Source organism: Salvia hispanica, chromosome 1 (assembly GCF_029641045.1).
Source record: "Salvia hispanica isolate PSC_SH4W2 chromosome 1, Shi_PSC_v1, whole genome shotgun sequence".
Taxonomy (NCBI): domain Eukaryota; kingdom Viridiplantae; phylum Streptophyta; class Magnoliopsida; order Lamiales; family Lamiaceae; genus Salvia; species Salvia hispanica.
Genome location: NC_142692.1, coordinates 34,144,992 through 34,169,130, shown reverse-complemented (window position 1 = coordinate 34,169,130; position 24,139 = coordinate 34,144,992). Strand labels below are relative to the sequence as shown.

Sequence of the window (24,139 nt, the reverse complement as noted above, 5' to 3'; positions counted from 1 at the left end):
GCTTGAATCCTAGTAGGGTTAGCATAACCAAGTATAAGGTGCCATAAGTACGTTTCGTTCATTGAAACAGAAGGAGATTTTCTTTTTCGAGAAACTTTCGATGTTGAGTTAGATTCAGTTTTATGTTGCATATACTGTGTAGACATTATAGTGTAAAGATTGTTTTCCATGATACCACGACAGATATAAGAACCACATTTCTTGATAATGCATGAATCATCAAATGAAATCGAATATCCATCAGAAACAAGTTTAGAAACTGAAATTAAATTTCTTCTAAACGAAGGTATCAACAAAACATTGTTCAACACTAAAATTCTATCACTAGAAAAACGTAAATAAACGTCTCCCACTGCAACAGCTGCCACTCTCGTAGCATCGCCCAGCTGGATTTCGATCTCTGCTTCATTCAACTGCCTTGTTACCTGCATAATATCAGGATCAAAGCAAACATGATCAGTAGCTCCAGTATCAACCACCCATTGCTGAGTAGATACAACTGCTAAACATGATTCTACAACGAGAGCTTGGTGCATACCTGAGCCATTGCCCTTTTTAGGACAATCCGGCTTCCAATGCCCCTTTTCGCCACATTTGAAGCACTTGCCACTTTGCTTCTTGTTCGCGTTCACCCGTTTCTTTTTGCCCTTAGCTATCTTAGGTGCTACAACATTCTGGGCTTTCTTCTTCCCCTTACCTGATTAGAGCCTGAGGAAGACGGCCTAGAACTCATCATAGCAGCCTTTGTCTGGATCATAAGATCCTCCGCTGACTGCAACTCAGTCAACAGTTCAGCTAGGGTGTAAGCCCTCTTGTTTATCTCAAAATTGAGCTTGAACTGCTGATAGCTAGCTGGCAAACTCTGAAGGATTATAGTTACTTGGGACTCGGGATCAATGGTCCCTCCCAAAACCTCAATTTGATTGAGGTGGCTCATCATCTCGTGGACATGGTCCCTCACAGGTGTGCCCTCCTTCATAACCTTAGTCATGATGCTCCGAAAGGCTAAAGACTTAGCCGCTCGATTCTGAGTACCAAAAAGGTTATTAAGATTGTTCATAATCTCAGTAGCAGTGTTCATGCCTTGGTGCTGATGTTGAAGTACTGTTGACATAGAAGCCAACATGTAGCACTTCGCCATCTCATTGGCTTTACACCACTTCGTGTATGTTTCTTTCACTGCTGCAGAAGCATTTGCAGCAGGTACGGGTGGACATTCAGTAGTGAGCACATATTTGTACTCTTCAGCAGTGAGAACGATATCCATGTTTTGTTTCCATGCAATATAGTTATGACCTTCGAGTTTGTGTTCTTTAAGAATAGCGGAAAGAGGATTGAACGACATCTTGTTTGGATTTAGCTGAGAAAAAGAATAGCTTATTGTTACAAAGTATGTAAGATTCTAAAGAGTAAAAACCATTAAAACCGTTTAGATTCTCACAACAGTCAAATAGAATTAAGTACGCCTCTAGGGAGGTCAGGTAAAAAATTCATATTTAACAAAATTCTGGTCACAACATCGACGAATAGTCCAGAAACCACTAAGGTGGCATGGCCGCCAAACGTTGCCTAAGCTTGTACCATTGAATATTCACACCAAGAATTTCATTTCCGTATTGATACTCCTTCTAAGGAAGGTCGCACGCCACAAACAAAATTCTGCAGTTATCTCACAAGTCAATTCAATCTTCTGAACTTTGCAATTTCTTAGGATTAAAGCTCCCACTATGGTGGGTCGCGATAATATTGGAAATCACGTCTAGATAAAATTGAACTTAATTTTGAGAAGTCTAACCAATGAACTTGCTATTTCTTAGGATTAAGGCTCCCACTAAGGTGAGTCGCGTTAATATTGGAAACCGCTTCATACATAGACCAATTCTTTGGAGACCATATACGACAGAATTGGAGACCAATTCTTGATGTGTGTCTGGCTCTTGCCCCTCCTCCTCAGGTTGTTCTGCCTTTTTCGGTTGTTTGTCTGTCCTCTCCTCCACTGATTGGTGGACTACCCCTTCCGACTGTTCCGCTTCCTTTGTTGCTTCCTCCTTCCTTACTGTCTGGGATGCGAGGTCCAGTACCTCAGCCACCCCTTCAGGGTTTATCACGATTCGATCCCCTTTGCCCAAAACTGTTTGGAATTCTTCATCCGTCATTATCCCTTGCTTCCTGGCCGTCTCGTTCAGATCTATCTCCTCCTCCGCTACATCGATTTTTGCGTCAGTGGCCCTAATCTCCTCTGCTTCACCTTTCTCGCTCTCGCTTGCTCTCCCTCCACTCTCCTTGTCTTCTGTTTCTCCCCAGTTGGGATCTTGATAGGCGGAAAGAGGGCTGACGTCCATCGGCTCTGTTTGTTGGTGTATGGGAGAAGGGTGGGAGGGTTCTGATTGTGCAGCAATTGTTGAGGGAATATTTTCGGACGTTGGAATTGAGGTTTTTGGGGTGGTGGTGGGTGGGTGTTCTGTGGTTGAAGTTGGGGTAGGGTTTGATGTCGCCGGCATTCCTACGGTTAGGCTAAATCCGGCTAGGGTTGTTGTCCAGTCTCTGTTAGGGTCGTGTTGCCTTAGAAACGCCGCCAGTGCGTCTAAAGGAACCATTGCCGGAATTTGTGTCGTCGGCGGTGGTTGTGATCGTTGTGGGCTTGGCGGCCGCGACTTGGCTGCTGGCTGGAGTTCTGACGAGGCTTCGCCGGTGGTAGATGCTCGGTTGTTGGTTGCCTTTCTCTTTGCCATGACTGTACCAGTGGTGGTTTGCGGTGGTTTCTTTAGTGGGTGGTAGTTTTTCGGAGTGGGGGTGGTGGTTGTGGGAGAGAGAGTGCAGGTAAGGGTTTGTAAAGTGAAGGGGAGTAGGCGGTGGGGTGTTTTATAGAGGGGTGGGTAGTTGAGGGTTTTGACCGTTTGTAGGCGGTCGCTCGGTTGAGACGCTTCGTGTGGAAGGTGGTTGCGAGTGCTGGCAGTTATTGGACGTTGCTTGTCACGTCCCTGTTTCACGCGCCTCCCAGCCTCTGCACTCGCCTGCAAAGCTGCAACACCCCAAAAAACTTTACTCATCTCCCTCTTCTCAATTAGCTAGAAATAGAAAAAAGTAAATAAATGGGTCTTTAATATAATTCAGAGTTTCACCCAAGTAGTATCCTCGTGGTCAGTACGAACTCCGAATTAATATTTAAGATCCGAAAAAAAATCTTTTTGTTGTTTATCCTTCTTAACTTAATTTAAATTACCAAATATTTACAATATTTACATCATTACTAAGGGTATTTGAAGCTTTACCCGGTCAGTATGTACAATACATATGACGTTGACCAGGTGGAACTTCAAATCCCTTTCCTACTGGTCATTTAGATGCTCTTAAAGTGTAGTGGAATTTCTTCCACTACACACACTTCTTCATTTTCCCTATATATTTTTAATCTATGTCCATTAACAACAAAAGGTTCAGAGTTAGGGATACTCCCTGAAATCTCGACCACTCCATTAGCACGTAATGCAGTGATAATATAAGGTCCTGCCCATTTGGATTTGAGCTTCCCAGGCATTAGCTTCAGTCTTGACTGGAAGAGTAGTACTTTCTGACCAACTTGGAGATCCTTGGTTCTCAGATTTTTGTTGTGCCACATCTTTGTTTTCTCCTTATACCACATGGCTGAGTCGAACGACTCCAATCTGAGTTCTTCTAGCTCTTGAAGTTGTAGCTTCTTTTCCTCTTCACAGGCCTTAGCATCCACATTAACCTGTTGTACTGCCCAGTATGCTCGGTGTTCAATTCCCACTGGCAAGTGACACATCTTCCCAAAGACGATGCGATAGGGGGACATCCCTATAGGAGTTTTGTAGGCTGTCCGATATGCCCACAGAGCATCTTCCAACCTTGTGCTCCAATCTTTTCTAGAGGGGTTGACTGTCTTCTCTAAAATGCTCTTTATTTCCCTGTTTGAGATCTCTGCCTGCCCGTTGGCTTGAGGGTGGTAAGGACTGGATAGGCGGTGATGAACTCCGTACTTCTTCATCAATGCTTCGACCGTTCGGTTGCAGAAGTGAGTCCCTTGATCGGAGATGATTGCCCTTGGTATCCCAAATCGGCTGAATATATGACTCTTGAGGAACTTGGTGACTTCTTTAGATTCACAAGTGCTTGTGGCCTTGGCTTCTATCCATTTTGACACGTAGTCAACTGCCACTAGGATGTAGGAGTTCCCATAAGATGAGGGAAAAGGACCCATGAAGTCCATACCCCAGATGTCGAACACCTCACAAACTATTACTGGAACTTGCGGCATTTCGTCCCTCGCGGAGATCCCACCGGTCAGTTGGCAACGGTCACAGCCCTTGCAGAACTCGTATGCATCTCTATTCAGGGTCGGCCAGTAGAATCTGCTATCTAACACTTTTCTGGCAGTCTTCCTTGGCCCGAAATGTCCTCCACATTCCAAGGAGTGGCAGTGCGTCAGTACATCCCGTTGCTCCCAGTCAGGAACACATCTTCTAATGACCTGGTCTGCTCCTGCCTTCCACAAGTATGGGTCGTCCCAGAAATAATACATTGCTTCGCTCTTGATCATCATCCTCTGAGCCTTTGTCATGTTTGGCACCATTGGCAGCTCTCCTGTTACTAGGTAGTTTGCCAAGTCCGCATACCAGGGTTCCTGTTCCACTTTCTCCTTGCCCTTGGTTGTTGCGTCCTGACCAGTGAGTCTCATCACTTCTTCCCAATCGATCTTCCTTGCGGAGAAAATTACTTCACATAAATGCTCTTCCGGGAATCGATCCCTTACATCTTCACTGTTCCCTTCTTGTATTATTCTGCTCAAGTGGTCCGCTACCTTGTTCTCAACTCTCTTCTTGTCTTCTACCTCCCAGTCGAATTCTTGTAAAAGCAGCACCCATCTGATCAGTCGGGGCTTTGACTCCTTCTTCGCAATGAGATACTTGATCGCCGCATGATCAGTATAGATGATGACTCTGGATCCCAGTAGGTACTGCCTGAACTTCTCGAATGAATAGACAACCGCCAACATCTCCTTCTCGGTGGTGTCATAATTCCGTTGGGCTTGATTCAAGGTTTTTGATGCATAGAATATCACGTACCTTTTCCCATCGATCTTCTGACCCAGTACGGCCCCCACTGCATAGTCACTAGCATCGCACATCACTTCGAAGGGGTGATCCCAGTCAGGAGCCTGAATGATCGGTGCAGAAATCAATTTTTCCTTAAGGAGGTTGAAAGCAGCCTTGCAATGCTCATTGAAGACGAACTCCACCTCGTTCTGGAGAAGCCTGGTAAGAGGTTGGGCAATCTTGGCGAAATCCTTGATAAATCTTCAATAAAATCCAGCATGGCCAAGGAAACCTCTTATTCCTTTCTGATCAGTAGGGAAGGGTAGTTTGGATATGACATCCACTTTAGCTTGATCCACCTAGATTCCCTTTTCTGACACCACGTGTCCTAGAACAATTCCTTCTGTAACCATAAAGTGGCATTTCTCAAAGTTCAAGACCAGACTCTTTGCTTGACACCTTCCTAGAACCATATCCAAATGTTGCAAGCACGAGTCGAAAGAGTCTCCATAGACAGTGAAATCATCCATAAAGATCTCTATACAATATTCAATCAAGTCCGAGAATATGCTCATCATGCACCGTTGAAAAGTACCGGGGGCGTTGCATAGGCCAAATGGCATACGCCTATACGCATAGGTTCCAAACGGGCACGTGAACGTGGTCTTATCCTGGTCCACCGGGTTCACATAAATTTGAAAGTATCCACTGTACCCAGCCAGTCGCTCCAGCATTTGATCGATGAATGGCAGGAGGAAGTGGTCCTTCCTGGTTGTAGTGTTCAGCTTTCGGTAATCTATACACATTCGCCACCCAGTAACTAGTCTGGTGGGCACTAGTTCATTCCTCTCATTCTTAATCACCTGGATCCCTGGGGATCATATGGATTGGGCTAACCCATTCACTGTCTGGCACCGAGTATATAATGCCCAGTGAGAGCAACTTCAAGATTTCCTTCAGTATCTCTTCTCGCATGTTTGGGTTCACCTTTCTTTGGGAGTCCCTATGCGCCTTGGCTCCATCCTCTAGCCTAATGTGGTGCATGCAGACGTCCGGGCTTATACCTACCAGGTCCATAAGGCTCCATCCAATGGCCTTCTTGTTTTTGCTCAGCACCGTTAGTAGTCTTGCCTCTTGCTCTTCAGTCAACCCGCTGTTGATGGTTACAGGGGATGAGTCTTCCTCCCCTAGGTAGGCATACTTAAGGGTTGCTGGAAACTTTTTCAACCCCACTTGCGGGGGTAGTGTGTCCGTAGGTAGAGGGTTCTTCTTTGAATCCTCCTCTTGTTCCTGTTCAGCATCTGATTTTTCCTCCATACTGGCCGGTACCACGGCCCCTACGGATCCTGCTAGTTCTGACTTGTGACAGAATTCCATAATTGCTTCTTCGATCTCTTCGTCAGTCAACCCTCGGCTACTGATCAGATCACACCATGCGGCTGCTTCCACATCAGCCTGGGCATACACATCCAAGGCTTGGAGCTTTTCCTACAATTATTCGGTCTCAAGAAATTCTTAGACTAGGGGGTCAATTACATCAACATAACATAGATTTTCAGAATCTATTGGTCTTTTCATGGCTTCATTGATGTCAAAGACAAATTTCTCACAATTGAAGTCAATGCATATTGTCCCCTCGGCCATATCCACAATTGTCTTAGCCGTTCTTAAAAATGGTCTTCCTAACAATATCCCGCTAGACTCCCTAGCTTCTGGTTCACTCATTTTAATGACATAAAAATCAGCGGGATAAGTAAAGTTTTGTATCCTGACCAACACATTTTCTAATACACCCTCAGGATTGATACATGACCTATCAGCCAGTTGGATCAATACCCTAGTATTCGACAATTTTACCCCCTTTAACTGATTATAAATGGATAACGGCATAACATTGATAGATGCTCCTAGATCACACATTGCATGCTCGATTTTCACCTCTCCAATTGTTATGGGTAGGGTAAACATACTTGGGTCGGCTCTCTTGGGTGGTAGCTTCTCCTGTACAATGGCTAACGCTATTCCCTCCACCATGATCTTTCCATCCTCCTGGGCTTTCCCAGCTATGAACTCCTTTATAAACTTCCCTAGAGGGGGCAGTCTCACGGCTTGGAGAAATGGTATGGTGACATCCAGCTTCCCAAAGATCGACATGAAATCCACAGGGTTTTCTTTCTTCCTCTTCGTCACAAACCGATATGGAAACGGTTTTTCTCCCTTAGCCTCTCCAGTTAGTCCTTGTGGACTTTCCTTTTGTACCCCCTGGGTTTGAGATTCCGACGTGGGCAATGTTCTTTCCGGTTGCTCATTTCTAGGTTGTGTTCCTTCCTCCTTTCCTTCCACGGTAGGCCCCTCGTTTAGAAAAAACGGATCCTCCATCTGAGGCAGAGGCCTCTTGAGCTCTTCCGCTGAGATGGTGTCGCTCAACACCCTTTCTCTACTAGACTCCCCAATAGGATTCTTGAGTTGAGGTCCCTTGTAAGCTGTTCCGGACCGCAGTGTAATCTTGCTCACATTTGCCTTTTCAGGTACATGGACAGTAGATGGGAGTTTCCCTGAGTTCCCTTTCATTTCGCCCACCGAGTTAGCGAGCTGGGCCAACTGCCTGTTCATCATATCCATATTTGCCATATGCTCCTTCTGGGCACTTTGCATTCATTGCATTGTTTCATTACTGGACTGCAAGTCATTTTTAATGCTTTGCTGCGAGACAAACATCTCTCCCATCATGTCCTCCATGGACCTCCTCGACCTGTTTGGGTGATTGAATTGGTTCGAGCTCTAATGCTGGTTATACTGAGGTGGTGGGTTTGACTGGTAGCCTGAGAAATTTTGTTGGTTTTGGTTTGGTGGGTACTGGTTATACTGGGCAGGAGGGTTATACTGATCGTGGTTGTGCTGGTACTGATTTTGGTTTTGGTGGTGGGTGTTATGTTGAGGCCCTGGGTTAAATTGGTTCTGGTTCTGGTTTGGTTTGGTGAGTTTCACTGATGGGGTGGCACATAGGTAGGGTTCGGGTTCTGGTTTTGAGAGTTTTGGTTCTGAGGATGTTGGTTCCTTCCTACCCAGTTAGACTGGTAGTCAGGGTTTGTTGGTCCGCGGTTGGGATGTTGGTTCGGTTGGGGGTTGGGTTGATTTGGAGCCTGATTTTGGTTCTGATTCTGATTTCCATCTCCCCATCGGAAATTTTGGTGGTCCCTCCACGGTGCATCTCTTTGTTTTCCCAGAATCCAATTGCCGTTGGAATTGTAGTATCCTGCGGCATTTGCTTGCTCCACATCCAGTGAGTTGTCTGGCTGATCATATGGTAGTGCTGGGGCTTCTTGGCCTCTAGTTGGAGAAGGTGGTGGAGTGTTTGTTTGATTGCAGTCAGCAATTCCTTCTTTAATTCCCCCATCTTCAAGTCCATCCGTTCCTCCTGGTCAGTAACCGAAGCACTCGCTACCCTTTCTCTGCTGTACCCATCTCTCGCGTTGTCGTACGTCTTCTTCGCATTCAACAGCTTGCGTAACACCTTTTTGGCTTCACTTACTCTCAACTGGGTGAAATCACCTCCAGATGATGAATTCGCCAGATCCTTGGTTTCCTTGTTCATCCCCTCATAGAAGGTGTGGTGCACCTCTATCTCCTTCATGCGATGGTTGGGGCATGACTCCAGAAGGCTCATGTACTTCTCCCAGTACTCGCTCAGGGTTTCATCATATTCTTGCCTTATGCACGATATTTTCCTCTTCAATTCGCTTGTCTTTGAAGACGGGAAGAACTCGGCTAGGAAAACTGACTTGAAATCGGCCCATGTATTGATAGAGTCGGCTGGCAGGCGCATGAACCAAGTGTTAGCCTCTCCCTTTAGGACAAAAGGTAGGGCTTTCAGTCTGTAATCATCCTCGCTCGCTCCTGCTGGCCGCCTCAGTTCCTTACAGATTTTGCAGAACTCATTTAAGAATTCGTATGGTCCCTCGTAGCTCTTCCCACAGTACGTCGGTAGGATTGCAATCACGTGGGGTTTCACATCACAGGCGGTCTGGCCTGGGGTGACCACTATGGCTTGTGGGGGATCTCCGTCGGCGTGTGCGGTAAGTGTTGCGAGCTCGGGATCGTCCTCACCTTGGTCAGCCATCCTTACTAGTGTTCTTACTGGTTGGGGTGGAAGCTCCGGGATTTGGTACTCTAGCTCCTCTTTTTCTTCGTCGCTACTCGTGCCTAGGTCGGACAGTGCTGTCGACAGGCCAGAACGAGTGGTAACGAGTATTGTTCCTCTGGGAAGTATCCTTGGTCTCCACTGGCCAGGAGCCGAGCCACTTCTCATAAACTGAAAACAAAAAGAAAAGAAAAATTATAAACAGGATGTACACCAAAAAGATCACACACAATAACAGGTATGAACGCCATCCATCCCCGGCAACGGCGCCATTTTGAACGGTCAGGTTTGTTCCCCCTTTTTTGGTTTTCGTATGTGAATTGGAGTGTATCCAACTGATCAGGAAGAGATTCCCGACCTAGCTGAGTCATTGGTACGATAACCGGGACCTGGCTTCAAACAAATTTCCTCAACCCAGTTCTACTGGTTAGTATAATGGAGGTAAGGGTCGAATCCCACGAGGATGGACACGTTTTGATAACTGCGGTGACTTTCCTAGGTGTTTGGTTAGCTACCACGCTTGGGTTGAGATTTTACCTAGACAGGAAATAAAGGTGGTACTCTACTGACTAGTAGGCGGGAAAATAACAGACATGTGGGAGTGTTCGTGAAAATAGGGGACAAGGTGTATCAGAGACATATGGAAAGTGGACAGTTACTAAAAGAGGAAATTTAGACTACAAGGTATATCTGTTGGCTGGGGGCTTTCTGACAAGTCTGGATAGTACATCTGAAAAGTAGGGAACAAAAGCAAAAGTAACTTAAAAGTAAAAGTGGTCCAATAAAGTTGATTTTGACGTTTTCTTCTTCACCAAGTATTAACAGAATGCAGATAAACACAAACACCATGACTGAACTTCAGATTCACATATTCAAACTTAAGATCCATCGATTAAAATGCTTAAACTTAAATTAAACGGTAAACTGCAACTTTTACTTCTACTGACTGACATGCAAGGTGGTAATCGCGGCGCAGAAAAGAAACTCATGCACGAAGACTTGACTAAGCATAGCTACAGTTTGAATCAACAACTCTCGATAAGAAAACACTTAGAAATTGAAAGCAATAACTAAATCTAACTTTCCTAGGCAGAATGAAGCAAACTCGAACCAAAGTGACATGCGAAATAGAATCATCATAATGTAAACATTGGAAAATAACAAGTACTTCAAAAGAGCAACAACGATGTGTGTTTGCAAATAACTTAAATGATGAAAAGTAAACTTTAAACTAAGAAAGCGATTAAGATTGTTTGTGCCACTCCGGGTGATGATATTACTACACTGCTACGATAACTGGTTGGAACGACGGACTGATGACTTCTCCGGCAAACTCTGGACGTCAAGTGACCATGGCTGTGGCGAGGAACGAGAAGTGGGATAATGCTGAAGGATGGATCTTCTAGAGAGAATTCTACTAAGTGTAATTGTCGAACTGCGAACTGAGAGCTTCGAACCCCCCCTTTTCTCTCTCTCCAAGTGGCTTCTTTTATAGGGAGGCTTGCCCTTGCTTTTAGGGTAGACTTCTCCCGCACTTTGACCTTTTTGCCCTTGTCAATGATCATCCCAGCTATCCTCCTTCTCCATCTCGAGCCTTTTATCTGGCATGCATCCTGGTCAGTATCGCACCTTTTTGGCGCCCTTTTCACTTGCGTCACCTGAATCGTCTCCTACTGACTTGGATCCTTCAATCCTGCACACTTGAGCAACTGTTTTGCAGATAATACATGCATTTCACGACATACTGACCAGTAACCAAGGCTTAGAATACGACTTATCAATATTCCTGGACCAGGGGGTTAATGATATCGACAGAATGCAAATTCTCAACATCCAATGGTTTTTTCATGGCTTCATCGATGTTAAATGTGTATTTTTTCCCCATGATAATTTAGGCATATTGTTCTATCAAACACATCAATTATAGTCTTAGCGGTGCGTAAGAATGGCCTTCCTAAAAGCACTTCGCTAGACTCAGCAGATTCATTATCACTCATTTTTATTACATGGAAATCGGCTGGGTATAGGAAATCATGCACCTTGACAATCACATTCTCCAGCACACCCTCGGGTGAAATGCATGTTCTATCGGCTAACTGAATTACCACTTTCGTATCAACCAAACTTACCCCCATCAGCTTCTTATATATTGAAAGTGGTAACACATGTATCGAGGTTCCTAGATCACACATCGCATGCTCAATTTTTATGTCACCCAAAGAAATGGGCAAAGTGAACATACCTGGGTCTGTGCATTTTGATGGCATCCTCCTCTTCTGTATCACCGTTGACACATTTTCTCCAATTAATATTTTTCCGTCGGGCTTGGTTTTCCCCGCTATGAACTCCTTGATGAATTTACCGAATGTAGGCAGCTTCAAAGCTTGTAGGAAGGGCAGGTTGATCTCCAGCTTGCCGAAAATCTCCATGAAGTCTTCGGTGTCGTCCTTCTTCTTTTTGGCTTCCCCCCGATGAGGGAATGACTTCATGCGTTTCAACGTCCCTGTTGGACCTGGGACGGATGATTCGCCGACTTCTTTCCTTCCTTCCTCAATCTCCACTTTAGGCTCTGGGTCTAAGAAAAATGGGTCGGCCATCCGAGGTAGTGGTTTCTCCATATCCCCTTTTTGAAGACCATCTTCTACTCTGATATTCCTTACCTCAGTATCCTCTGGGTCAGGGGTCTTGCTTTCCTTGCTCGTCAATAGAGGTGTATTCTCATCTTTTCTCATCACCGGACCTTCATAGCCCCGTCCTGACCTCAAAGTTATCTGACTAATGCTCTTGTTGAAAGCTGACTAGGTCATGTACCATCTCATCCAGATTCCTCGGAGGCTTGTAGTTCGATTGATTTAAACTTGACCCCTGATTGTGGCTTGGTCTACTCCCCTGATTTGGGCGATAATTACCCTGACCTCCTTGATTGTTACCGAACTGGCTCCCTGACTCTTGATTTCCCGGGTGTGTTTGCTGAAAATTCTGATTGTTTCCAGTGGCGTTCCTCTGGTGTGGTGGCACATAAGAACTCCCTTGATTACTCTGGTTCCTGTTGTTCCAATTGGACTGGTCCCCTTAATTGCGATAACTCCAGTTATTTGGTCCTTCCTGATTTTTCCCTGACCAGTTTGGATTATGCTGGGGTACGTCCTGACCACGGTTAGGCCAGTTCTGTTGGGCCTCTACTGGACCTGGGTACTGTAGCTGGAGCTGTTGGTTTCCGTCTGCCCATCTAAAACAAGGGTTGTCTCTCCATGGTGCCTCCTTGATCTTCCACTAATTCCAGCTTGTATTCTGATTATTTTGATTCCAATTCCCTACTAGATTTACCTGGGCTTGGAACTCTCCATCAGGCGGTGGACCATAATAGAGCTGGAGTTGATTTTCCTCTGGACCTGGTGGCTTCTCTTTCTCCTGCGAGGTCGGGGAATTCTTTTTCTCAATCGCACTAAGAAGTGCCTTCTCCAACCGATCTATCCTGTCCCCAACTCCAACTCCTTCTTGTTCCTTGATTGCGTTGGCTGAACCTCTCCTCATGATACGTGGGTGGTGGTACGCCTTCTTTGCGTCGATCAGCCTTCCCAAAATCTCACGTGCTTCACTTGCCTTGTTCTTTGTAAAATTTCCCCCACTCGATGAATTCATTAAGTCCTTCGACTCAGGATTAGCTCCTTCATAGAACAAGTAAAAAGTCTCAGCCTGCATCATCCTATGATTGGGACAGGAGTCGAGCAGCCACTTAAAACGAGACCAGTACTGACTCAAGGACTCATCGTAATCCTGTTTGCATTCCTTAATCTCCTTCTTTAGGGCATTTGTTTTGTTAGACGGGAAGAAATAATCCAGGTATTCCAGTTTGAAATCCTTCCATGTGTTGATCGAGTCTGGTGGAAGCCTCAACAGCCAAGTATTAGCCTTCCCCTTAAGGGCAAATGGGACTGCACGCATGCGGTAGTCCTCCTCAGTAGCCTCGTTGGGTCGCTTTTGGATACTGCACAGCTTACTAAACTCGTTTAGGAATTCATAAGGACATTCATTCCTTCGTCCAGAGAATGTAGGTAAAACACCCAGCACATTTGTCTTGATATCAATAGACCTCTGGCGCTGGTTCGAGACTATGGCATGGGCGGGTTCACCGTCCAGATGTACAGTGAGTGAACCTATCTCCGGGTCGGGATCCTCCAGGTGTGCCATATCTACGTCTTCCTCTTCCTCGGTTTCGTAGTGCTCTGTTTCTGTAGACAACTTCGGATCCTCTCCTCCTGACGAGTTCCACTCCTTCTCACTTTCTGATTCGAATGGGAATGGATCCACTATTGTAAACCCTGATCTGGTGGTGGTGATGGTGGATGTTGATTCCTTAACCTGCCACCTGACTTGAGCGTCCCTTGACCCAGACGGGTTACTCCAGTTCCCAAATCGTGAGCCCTTGCTCATAAACTGCCAAGAAAAACAAATAACCGAAATTAAAACTATATACACCAAATCCTCAAACACGTAAACAAACTACACCATCCATCCCCGGCAACGGCGCCATTTGAAGAGTCTGATATATGAAGTTTAATGGTCAGCGAAAGAGTGTTCTAAAATTAATAAAGAAAACCCTCGGTCCAGGAAATCCGCTAGACACTAGGTCTAGGAACTCAGAGAACCTTGAGCTACCTGTCGTTGGGCACACAATCACTACCTTAACTCCCCCTTCAAAACCCTCAACCAACTTTAGCTAAGAACACTAGTACATGTAAGTAGGGATTGAATCCACAGAGATGAATGCGCAAGTAAACATGTTCAAAGACTTGGGAACTATTTTTTTTTCTGGCTGCTGCCATGCAATTTTTGGGGTTGAGCTTTAATTCCTAGACTTGGTAAATGAAATATTCTACTCTAACAGCTAGATCTAGGCAGAGACATAAAAGCATGCATGTTAACCGAAATAGAGCAAGACAATTACTAGACCGAGCGAACAGTTACCTAAATTAACCTAGACTTGGAAAAAGCTAAACGTGGGGACCATTTACCAAAACAACATAGTACGACTGAAAAACTGCAAAATAACTAACTAAAGGACTAACTAACAGCGACATCATCTTCTCCAATATTTATCACGAAACAACCAGCTAAAAAACAGAGCAAAATGAAGACCGAAACAAATTAAACGAAATCAAACCGATAGAAATACAGAACAGGTAAAACTAAAGCAGATCTACGAATACTAGATGAGGCAAAACAAGAATGCAGAACTTAAACAACTAAATGAAACGAAAACAAGCAGATCCAACCACGGGACGCTTAATCCACTCCGGATCCAAGCCATCCACAACAATCAAACATCATTTCCATCTCCGATCTTCACAAGTTTACGTAGATTCAACCGATCAACAACAAATTTCTCACATACCAACTCCAAACTCAGATCAACCAACAATAATCAGCAAATCAAACCAAAAACACCACGATAAGATAAACGAAAACAAAAGTAGCGATATCCATTGCAAAGTACGAAGTATCCAACCATAATAGCAAAATAGAGCCGAGCCTCGAACAGCGAGGACTCGGCGAGTAAGAGAAGTAAACAGAAAAGTAAAAGATGATTGTTTCTTCACCTCCGTGGAGACGGTGTTGCGACACTATTTAGCTGAAATGTGAACCCCCGCACCAAATTCCCCGTGAGTGTGTGTAGAAAAGTGAAAACTAAGCTACGAGCTGAAAAGTGATGATGCTCATGTCAAGCATATGCTCTTATTTATAGCGGACAAAGCTTCTAGACTTTTCTTGCAATCTCCATTTTTCCCTCTGATTCGATGCTCCTCAGTCTATTGGCTCTTCCTTTTTCTGCTTAATTTTCCCGCTAGCTTCCCCTCCCCGATAATCTTCATTTTCTTACTGGGGCTAGCGGTCTACACACCTGGCTTATAAAACCTTGTTACACCCATGAAATCACATAATTTTACCCCTAATCGATGCATGAAATTAGCCTTCTCGGTTAGTAAAGGTACCAGAAACTGCTTCAAGGCTGTTTTTCTCTACCCGACCAAGTGTGAGTAAAATACTAGCATTTAGTTTGCATAAATTTAATGACATTGATGGAGTTTTAAAACAATATAATGCAGATGCATACCATTGTGGATCCACTAGCTGAATGGGAAGAACAAAGGTTGTTTGATCTATTCCACACCAGGGTTCTGGGTGAAGTATTAGCTGTGAAAGATTTTGAATGGAATAACTATGAACTGGTGAGGTGTACTAGAGCAACTAAGCTGCTATTTAATATAAGTATCTAATTTTGTGAATATGTTAGATTTTCTTCCCGATTCAAGGACCCGAGCATGTATATCTTTTGTGCTTCGATGTTGCTGCTGGGAAGCTGAATGAGATTGACAACACACTTGCCGATTCACATGAATCCTTCAACGCTGAATATGGGAAAACACCTTCTTTGTTGGTACGTACATTAATTCGCTGATATTATCTGAGTCAACCATGGTGTTATATACGGTAATTGCACAATTGAATAGTTTTTATGGTTGAGAACTATAATTTAATGTAATTGAAATTATGTCGAGGAAGTACCTTGCTGATGCACTCATGAAATTCAGAAGACCCAAGCTAGCGGGTATGATTCGCAAATGTTCAACGCATCTACTCAGTATGCCATGGAGAGGCATTTTCAACAGGGTGGACTGTGGTGTGTACCTGATGCGCCATATGGAAACCTTTTTCGGAGATAAGGACAAAGATTGGGACTGCAGGTTCACGGCAAGGGGAAACAAAAACGTGGAAATGTTAAGGATTAAGTTCAACACGGCCTTACTCACGTTTAAGCATAATATCAGAGAAAAGGTGAATAAAATTGCAGCAGATCGGCACTGGAAAGAGAAGCCTGCAAAGTTCAGTTTCGAAAAGTTTGTTCAAAATTATGGTTTGGAGTGAGTGATCCGCCTGTCTGAATTATTTTGTGAGACACAAAGTATGTTATGCATTTTTAAAAACAGTTTTTGCCTTTTGTACGCTTGCTATTTCGGATTGTTGTGTTAGGGACATACATTATTTATGAACTATGTTAAACATCTTTTGTTAAGCCCTACTCTATTACATTATTGGAGATTTGGTGGTACTATCAGTATGGTTTTTACCTATATGTGTTGACCATGAAAAGGGAAAAATTGTAAGACTGAGGAAAAGCATAATGTACACATTACTATGCAGGAAAGTTCTGTTGCAATTAAACACATTGGTTATACTAATGTTAGTGACCAATGATGCAAAGTGTTTTAGATGAATGTAAACTTTTTTCATGAGCAAAGTTGCACTGAAGCACTTTTAGTTGTGTTTATTCCATCCATAATAATAGCTTGTTGGAATTGAAATTTGTGAAATAATAAATTGATAAAACAATCAGTTGAATCTGGGACCGCGAAGTATAATGTAAAAATCACAACAACCGAAGACAAAATTTCGGTACGAAGCATAAATAGGCAACAACGATTAAACTATTTGAGAAATTAAAATCAACATATAAGGCTGGAACGAATATCAAATATCCAATATAGTTACATTATTTGACAAAATATGGACATTACTAATTCATCAATTATACTTCTACCGAATTCCACTATGTTATATGATGTACCAGCTAAGTAGTTTATAATAACATGAATAATGTAGCGGCACCGGATTTAATGTAATACGTCCTACAAAAAACCGTGAAAAAATGTAGCATTTAACTTAAAATAATGTAATACGAAAAAAGGTTTATTGGAAAACATAAATACGACAGTTCAAACAAAACATAATTCTGGATCGACTTCATGAACATACATTCAGCATTTCTCCTTGCCCTTACCATTCACGTTTTCTGGGCAATTCCGGGAATCATGATGGCCCATCTCTAGGAAATTCATACATCTCCTCAAAGGTCTATTGTACTCCTTTATAGCCTTCTACCTCTTTGAAATTATACGCTTGCTATTTGTACTACAAGACCCCTTTGTTTGGATAACGTCAAGAGGGTGAATTTCAACAACTTCTGGTCTGACCATTCCATAAAACTCTTCAACCATCCTTCTTTTTTCAACTGCAGATATAGGTGGAGAATCAGTGTCTATACTAGTCTTCAGATCTCTCATACCACCAGAAAAAGCGCACAATGTATCCATATTTGACTGGCAACTAGCAAGGCAACTGAAAAAAATAGAGATCAATTCATTTGATAAAATCAATTTCTCATCTTGGGCATCAGTGTTTTGAAACACATCAGCCGTGTATCCATGTACAGCCTTTGCCAATGGCGTCTTCATCCACCTGCTTTCAGAGTACTTATCTGGAATGACCTTCAATCCGTTGTTCTTGAATAGGTAAAATATGTGGCAGCACAAAAACTCATGCCTGCCAAACAACTTGCATTCGCACACATAAGACTGGTCCGTCTTGTCATGCGTCACAACAAATGTGGTTCGGTGGCTGTCACCTACTTTATAGCAATCAATCACACCTTCGGATGACATACTAACAATCCGACATCTGCTACAACCCTCCACAATTTCTTCCTGGACTCTCCTGAACATAGAGTCGGTATACAATGTGGATGCATGCTTTTCGAAAGGTTGGTCAATGGCCAAAATTGGCACAAGAGTAGAATCTGCATAGTCCAACTTTGCATTAGAATTACGTTGAGATTCCAACGCATTATTGAAACTCAAATAGAATTCAGCAAGATTTAACCGAGGCTTAAGAAAGATTTTGTAAAAACTGTTTTCAGACTCGGAAACAGATGTGGTCCTAATCATCGATCCCAGCGAAAAATCCCAAAAATAAGCAGGTATCCAATACTTCCTATGCCGATACATGGTTTTGAACCAACCCACATTTTCTAGACCATATTCTACAATAATTGCATCCCACATTTCTTCAACTCCTCCGGTTCGTGTAATTCGGACCACACACAAGCATGGAAATCTTTCTTGAAATGTTCATCTCCTCTTCGGAGCTTTGACCGAAAGCGTGTGCATTATATGCCACATGCACCACCAATGTCTAGTGCCAACAAGAATTTCCTCAATAGCTGACCGCATGCCCAAATCTTGGTCTGTGACCATCATTTTGGGTGCAACACCCATGCACTCAATAAAATGTTTAAACAACCAAGCAAATGCACTTGTCTTCTCATTCGAAACTAGACCAGCAACGAATGTAACATGTCTCCCACGATTATCCTTACCAGTAAATGGACAAAAAAACATAGAAATGTCAAACCAACAAAAAATAATGTAAAAAAAAACTAAACATAATGTACAACCGTAAGGAGAGCATATTGTTTAATTACAATGTAACTAATATTGAATATAATGTAACAATTCGAAATCAACAGAATGAGGTACCTGTTGGTGTTATAAGTCGAATCGAAAGCAACGATGTCACTAAACATGTGGTAATTCCTTTTCGAGACACCATCGCACCAAAAATAAGGCTACCAACTGATTTTCACTATTAACTTCATAGTGATATGTAAATGCATCAGATAGTTCCTTCTTCCTACGCATCTCGTCCAACACCATCTGAACATCATAACCTTGAGCGTAAGCTTTAATGTCTCGAGATGCATTACGTATATCCCCAACGGTGCACCCCACCATTTGGTAGCCTCCCAATACCTCTTTCAGGAATTTGAAAGTCAACGTGGGGCCGATATTAGCCCTTGAACAATCAAGAATGAATTTCTCATGCACTTCAGTCAACTTTTGATTTATAGTCATGAATGGCTTATGTTGCACCTCCACCATGGTATGGTTATGTGTCTCTACAAACTCATGAATCTTATATCCGGGACGTCCGCCTTCGGAGAAATAACGAAGTGATATCTTCGCTGGGCAGCAGCACCGGTTGGATAAACGTCTCCTTTTCAGCGTGAAACCATGTCTGGCGTTCACCATATCCTCCTCCTCTGTCCTCTTCTTACCTTGACGAGTGCATACAATATACTGCCAAATAGTAACACCTTCTACTTTTTTTACTCCTTGTTTGCGCGTGTCAAAACCAACTGCTCGAGCATACACATCGTAAAAAGCAATTGCAAAATCAAGTGATTGGAAACACTGACCCACAACAGGTTTTAGTGATGCTGAACACTCAGGCACAATAGTAACTGTATGATTTGAAAATATGAATTGATCAGACGATTAGTAGAATACATTAAACACATGTGGGCATACATTACAAAAACATTTTAACATACATTCAACTGAAATTCACACATATGATCACTAAAATTAAACAGCGACATACCTTCTTCCATCGTCGTTTTACTATGAGAAAACAATCGATATCAGAACTTGTGTGTAGATACAAAAATGGTTGCAACTCCTATCACACTGTGTTTATGAAGAGTTTATGAAGATAAATGATAAAATGAGATTGCACGACTTTTCTGAAAATTAATGATAATATGAAGATGCGGGATTTTGTGTAGATAGGAGATCAAAATAATGTTTAGATACAAATAATGTAGATTTAGTGACGTATAATTTAAATTATTAGATAGATAATGCACGTTTTATTGTTCATAATGTTTATGTTAGCTGAGATTTTGTTTTTGTGATTGTGTGCAGTGGTTGTTGTACCTGACTATTCAAAAGATTTGAAGCATGTGGTTGGGCAGAAGTTCAAATCACTAGATTTTGGTTTCGCGTTCTACGATGTGTATGCCCGTGATGTTGGTTTTGATACGCGCAAATCACAAATGAGGAAAACCGATGGTATAATTACTTGGTATAATGTGGTATGCAACAGGAAGGCAGCAAGAAGTCGAGCGAGGATGACCAAGCAAATGCACGGTCTGGTTTTTCGATAAAACGTCGACGGTTATCCAAGCGGTGTGGTTGCAAAGCCAGTATCTCATTCAAGTTCTTCTCCGACGGAGGAGTTTCAGGTTATACTGTCGAGGAGTTCAACGAGGTTCATAACCATTATATGGTTGGGACAGAGCATCAGCAGCTTATGTCAATCAATCGAAAGTTGGACGACGTACATCACCAATTTATTCTTGATTGTTCAAAGGCTAATATAGGCCCCACGCTCATGTTTAATGTGCTGAAGGAAATTCTCGGTGGTTTTCAGCTCGTTGGCTGCAATGTTGGGAATATAATGAATGTTTCACGAGACATCAAAGCATACGCTCATGGTATTGACGTACAAATGATTTTGGATGATATGGCTAGGAAGAAGGAGATGTCTGAGGCATTCACATATGAGTACGAGGTTAATGCTAGCAACCAGCTGGTTGCTCTGTTCTGGTGTGATGGTTTGATGAAGAGGAATTACCACATGTTCGGTGATATTGTGGCTTTTGACACCACCTACAACACCAATAGGTATACCTGTCGTGCATTATAAAATTTTAATATGTACATTATTGTATGCATTACTATTTACTTTGTATGCATTATATATGTCCTTTGTTTGAATTATGTTGGCTTATGTTACGCAGGTATTGCATGATCTTCGCGCCATTCACGGAAAGGACAATCATGGACGACCAGTAACTTTCGCTGCTGGTTTGGTAAGCAACGAGAAGGATAGGCGCTTTTGCATGGTTGTTTAGACATTTTGTCCAATCTATGGGGGTTGCTCCCAAGATGATTGTTACAGATCAAGATTTGGGGATGAGATCGGCTATTGAAGAGATTCTTGTCGGACTCGCCGCAGATGGTGTATGTGGCATATCAAGCATAAGTTGGCCAATAAAGTTCCTGGTCAGTTATTGAGGGACGACGATTTCAAGAAAGAGTTCAATGCATGTGTCTGGTCGGACCTGCTTGAACCCGACGAGTTCGAAGAAGAGTGGAATGGAGTAGTTGAGCATTATGGCCTGGAATAACACAGTTGGTTGAAGACGTTGTACAAGTATATGCAATTATGGATACCTGCGTACTTCAGAGTTTTCCCACTGGGCTCGATGATTAGAACCACCTCGATATCTGAGTCGGAGAATAGTTTCTATAAAAACTTTCTGAAGCCACGCAACAACATTGTCGAATTCTACTTGAATTTCAACCAAGCTGTGGATTTTCAGCGGAATAGTAGAACAAAGCTGGACTACCAAGACGCTACTGCTCTGCCTATATTGGCCACTACTTTGCCTTTCGAGAAACATGCTTCTACTCTGTACACAGATAGTATGTTCAAGAAAATACAAGAGGAGATTGTTGAGGGAAATTACAGATGCCGCGTTTTGGGGTTCTCATCTACAGACAGTGTTGACACCTACAAACTTGGAGACAGCCTTCGCAATTCCTTCTTTGTGAGACATGATAGGAGTGATGAGTCATATTCTTGTGATTGCAAACTATTCAGTAGGTAGGGGTATCTGTGCAGCCATATCTTCTTTTTGTTCTGGAACAATGAAGTTAAAAAGATTCCGGATAACTACTGTGCAAGTAGATGGATGAAGACTCCGCTAGCTAAGGCTGTCCATGGACATTTTGATGAAACTTTACCTACACAGTCCATTGTTGATGAAAAGCAAAATGTTTCAAAGCAAGGGATCTCACTGTTCTATGGTTTTCTTCATCGATTTGAGACGGACATTGATGTGCTTCGTGCATTCGTAGGTGGACTGGAGGAACTTGGTAATTCACTTCAAGCTGGAACTCCTACAACATCCGCCTCTGAGAAGAGGCGAATAATTGAACAGTTTTAAGGAATGGAAAGGTCGGAAGTCGTTGAGGTCCACCCTCCGGATGTGGTAAAGACGAAGGGGCACGCGAGCAGCTCCGTTAGTTGTCTGATTTCCAAGAGAGAAAAGGCTATCAAAGATGCTACTAGGCCCCTAAGACGGTGTAAGGCGTGCAATGAGTTGTGCCATCACGACTCTAGAAATTGACCAATGCTTAAAGAGCTTGAAACGGAGAATGAGCTGCGTAAGGGAAAGAGGAAATGTTGATGCATTCTGATAATAACAACATTATTTGTTTTTGTTTTGCGTTTTATGTTCAGTATTGAAGTCGATGTCTTCCCACTGTGAACAAGGTTTTTAAAATGCTTGCTCCTTTTTTATGGTTTTTTGTGCATTATTGTTATCTATATGATACATTATTTGTATTTAGTACTTAATACTTTTTCAGAATTATTACAAGAGACGGGCATTTTGGAGAAACAATATTTTCCGCAATGTGAATAACCGTGCATTACATGCATAGTTCATACATTATAAATGTAGATTTATTACAGTATTGTGCTATATTCATTGGTATGTCACTGCATTAGTATCCCAGAAAAGTGCATTATAAATGAATTTACTTACATTATTTGTTTACTTACATGCATTGATTATCGAGCTTGTTGTAAAGCATTATTATATTCAATAGTTTTGTTCTACATTATTCCCTATATATTTTACATTATTAAGTAATAAATTGACATTATTAAGTTATTTGAAGCCATTATAAGTTTTGTGCAGCAAACTTTCAGTGCCAAAATATCTAAAACATTCCAACCCACAAATTCGATGTTCACCCTTCCAGCATGAGTTCTCATAGAAAAACATCTAGTTCATATCCAAATTTAAAAACATGTAGTTCACTCGATCCCATAATTCTCGACCCACTTTTCGAAGCTAAATTTAGGCGACCTATCCATCCAATGCTTCGTGGCTTGTGTTTGGTTGGTCCCAGTCTTCAAGTTGTGTGGAGAAGTTAGCAGAGTCGTTGCAAACTTCGTTCGCAACATTTCCAGGCTCTTTGTTCCTTTGGCAGTTAGTCCGCAGTCCCAATCTTTCTCCCTCTCTCCAAAGTACATCTCCATATGCCTCATCACATACACTTCCGTGTCCACGGTGCCGCTGTTGTTCCTCCACGGCATTGTCACGACATGCGCATTACATTTTTTGACCTGTGCCGTCATTTTTGAAACCTTGGACTTCGTAAGTGCTGCTGCAAATTTTTCTACACCCAAAAAAAAAACTTGAACAATGGCATATAATGTACAATTTGTGGTATATAATGCAGAAGTGATGTAGTGTAATGTATATTACTAGCAAAGAGGGTGTGTCCCCACATTTTTCTCCAAATGTCCCGTGTGTTTCAGCCATGGTGTGATCAATGATGTTCATCTTGGAATCTCCAATATCAAAACAGACCACATACTGATGGGTCGTCCCCCAAATTGGGAAGAAGAACTGCACAACGAAAGGAGCATTATAACACATATTATTATGTCACAACAACTAACAATCAACTACATTATTTTATTATAACTCACTATTTCATACTTGTCCCACTGATAGCTGCCCGTTCCAATTGTTTCCTCCAAAACCCTGGTCCAGAACGTATCAAACTGGAACTCTTCCGTCCATTCGGGTTGTGCGTCCACCATACACTGAATCTGTAGTTTGTTTGTGTTAGCCGTTACAAATTTTAAGTTATTATAGTAACTGGACAAAAACATGGAGATAACGGTGTACACTCACGCATGGTCTTGTTGAGAAGAAAAGCCTGGAAACCGTCTCTGGCGCCTTGTTCTTTTCCATTGTATTCAGGTAAGAGCTCCACGTATCGATAATATCGGGGCTCACTGGCTTGAATGGCTAAAGATTGCATCTCGATCTGCACAATACTCTTAAAGTTGTCGTGGTAGACAACGGAATCCCTGTACATGTTTACCCAGTTAAAAAAAATTCACATGTGCCAAAAATAAGAATATCTAGAGTATAAAATTTACTTGTTCTTATCCGCTATGCTAAGAACCCAGTAGTAGAGCTGCTTGTCCACTGTGTGTGGCTTTGCTGTCACTCTAACCGCTCTCTCGTTGAATGGAGACCGGGCAGCCAAACTAGGTTTCTTCACTCGTCCGGTTCCCTTTTAAAAAAAAATAAAGACACATATAAAGCACATACAAGTCATCACCAACCCTAAATGTTGCAATTAGTAGATCTATTACTTTAGTCTTTGAA

The 24,139-nt window shown here is 42.6% G+C and overlaps 4 protein-coding genes across 4 annotated transcripts; 1 reads left to right on the top strand and 3 right to left on the bottom strand.

Moving 5' to 3' along the window:
- Positions 1-17,135: 17,135 nt before the first annotated feature.
- Positions 17,136-18,098, bottom strand: LOC125220838 (protein FAR-RED IMPAIRED RESPONSE 1-like). Its single transcript, XM_048122973.1, has one exon. The coding sequence runs from the start codon at positions 18,096-18,098 to the stop codon at positions 17,136-17,138; it is 963 nt and encodes a 320-aa protein (XP_047978930.1).
- A 66-nt stretch (positions 18,099-18,164) lies between these two features.
- Positions 18,165-19,486, bottom strand: LOC125220837 (protein FAR1-RELATED SEQUENCE 5-like). The gene is made up of 3 exons (XM_048122972.1): positions 19,477-19,486; positions 18,666-19,336; positions 18,165-18,407 (listed from the first exon to the last, which is right to left on the bottom strand). The coding sequence occupies exons 1-3, from the start codon at positions 19,484-19,486 to the stop codon at positions 18,165-18,167; spliced, it is 924 nt and encodes a 307-aa protein (XP_047978929.1).
- A 55-nt stretch (positions 19,487-19,541) lies between these two features.
- On the top strand, positions 19,542-21,889 carry LOC125220836 (protein FAR1-RELATED SEQUENCE 5-like). The gene is made up of 6 exons (XM_089061043.1): positions 19,542-19,566; positions 19,800-19,903; positions 19,981-20,561; positions 20,678-20,728; positions 21,127-21,542; positions 21,597-21,889. The coding sequence occupies exons 1-6, from the start codon at positions 19,542-19,544 to the stop codon at positions 21,887-21,889; spliced, it is 1,470 nt and encodes a 489-aa protein (XP_088917169.1).
- Positions 21,890-22,767: 878 nt separating this feature from the next.
- Positions 22,768-23,716, bottom strand: LOC148933662 (uncharacterized). The gene is made up of 4 exons (XM_089061036.1): positions 23,657-23,716; positions 23,449-23,571; positions 23,224-23,365; positions 22,768-23,135 (listed from the first exon to the last, which is right to left on the bottom strand). The coding sequence occupies exons 1-4, from the start codon at positions 23,714-23,716 to the stop codon at positions 22,768-22,770; spliced, it is 693 nt and encodes a 230-aa protein (XP_088917162.1).
- Positions 23,717-24,139: the final 423 nt, after the last annotated feature.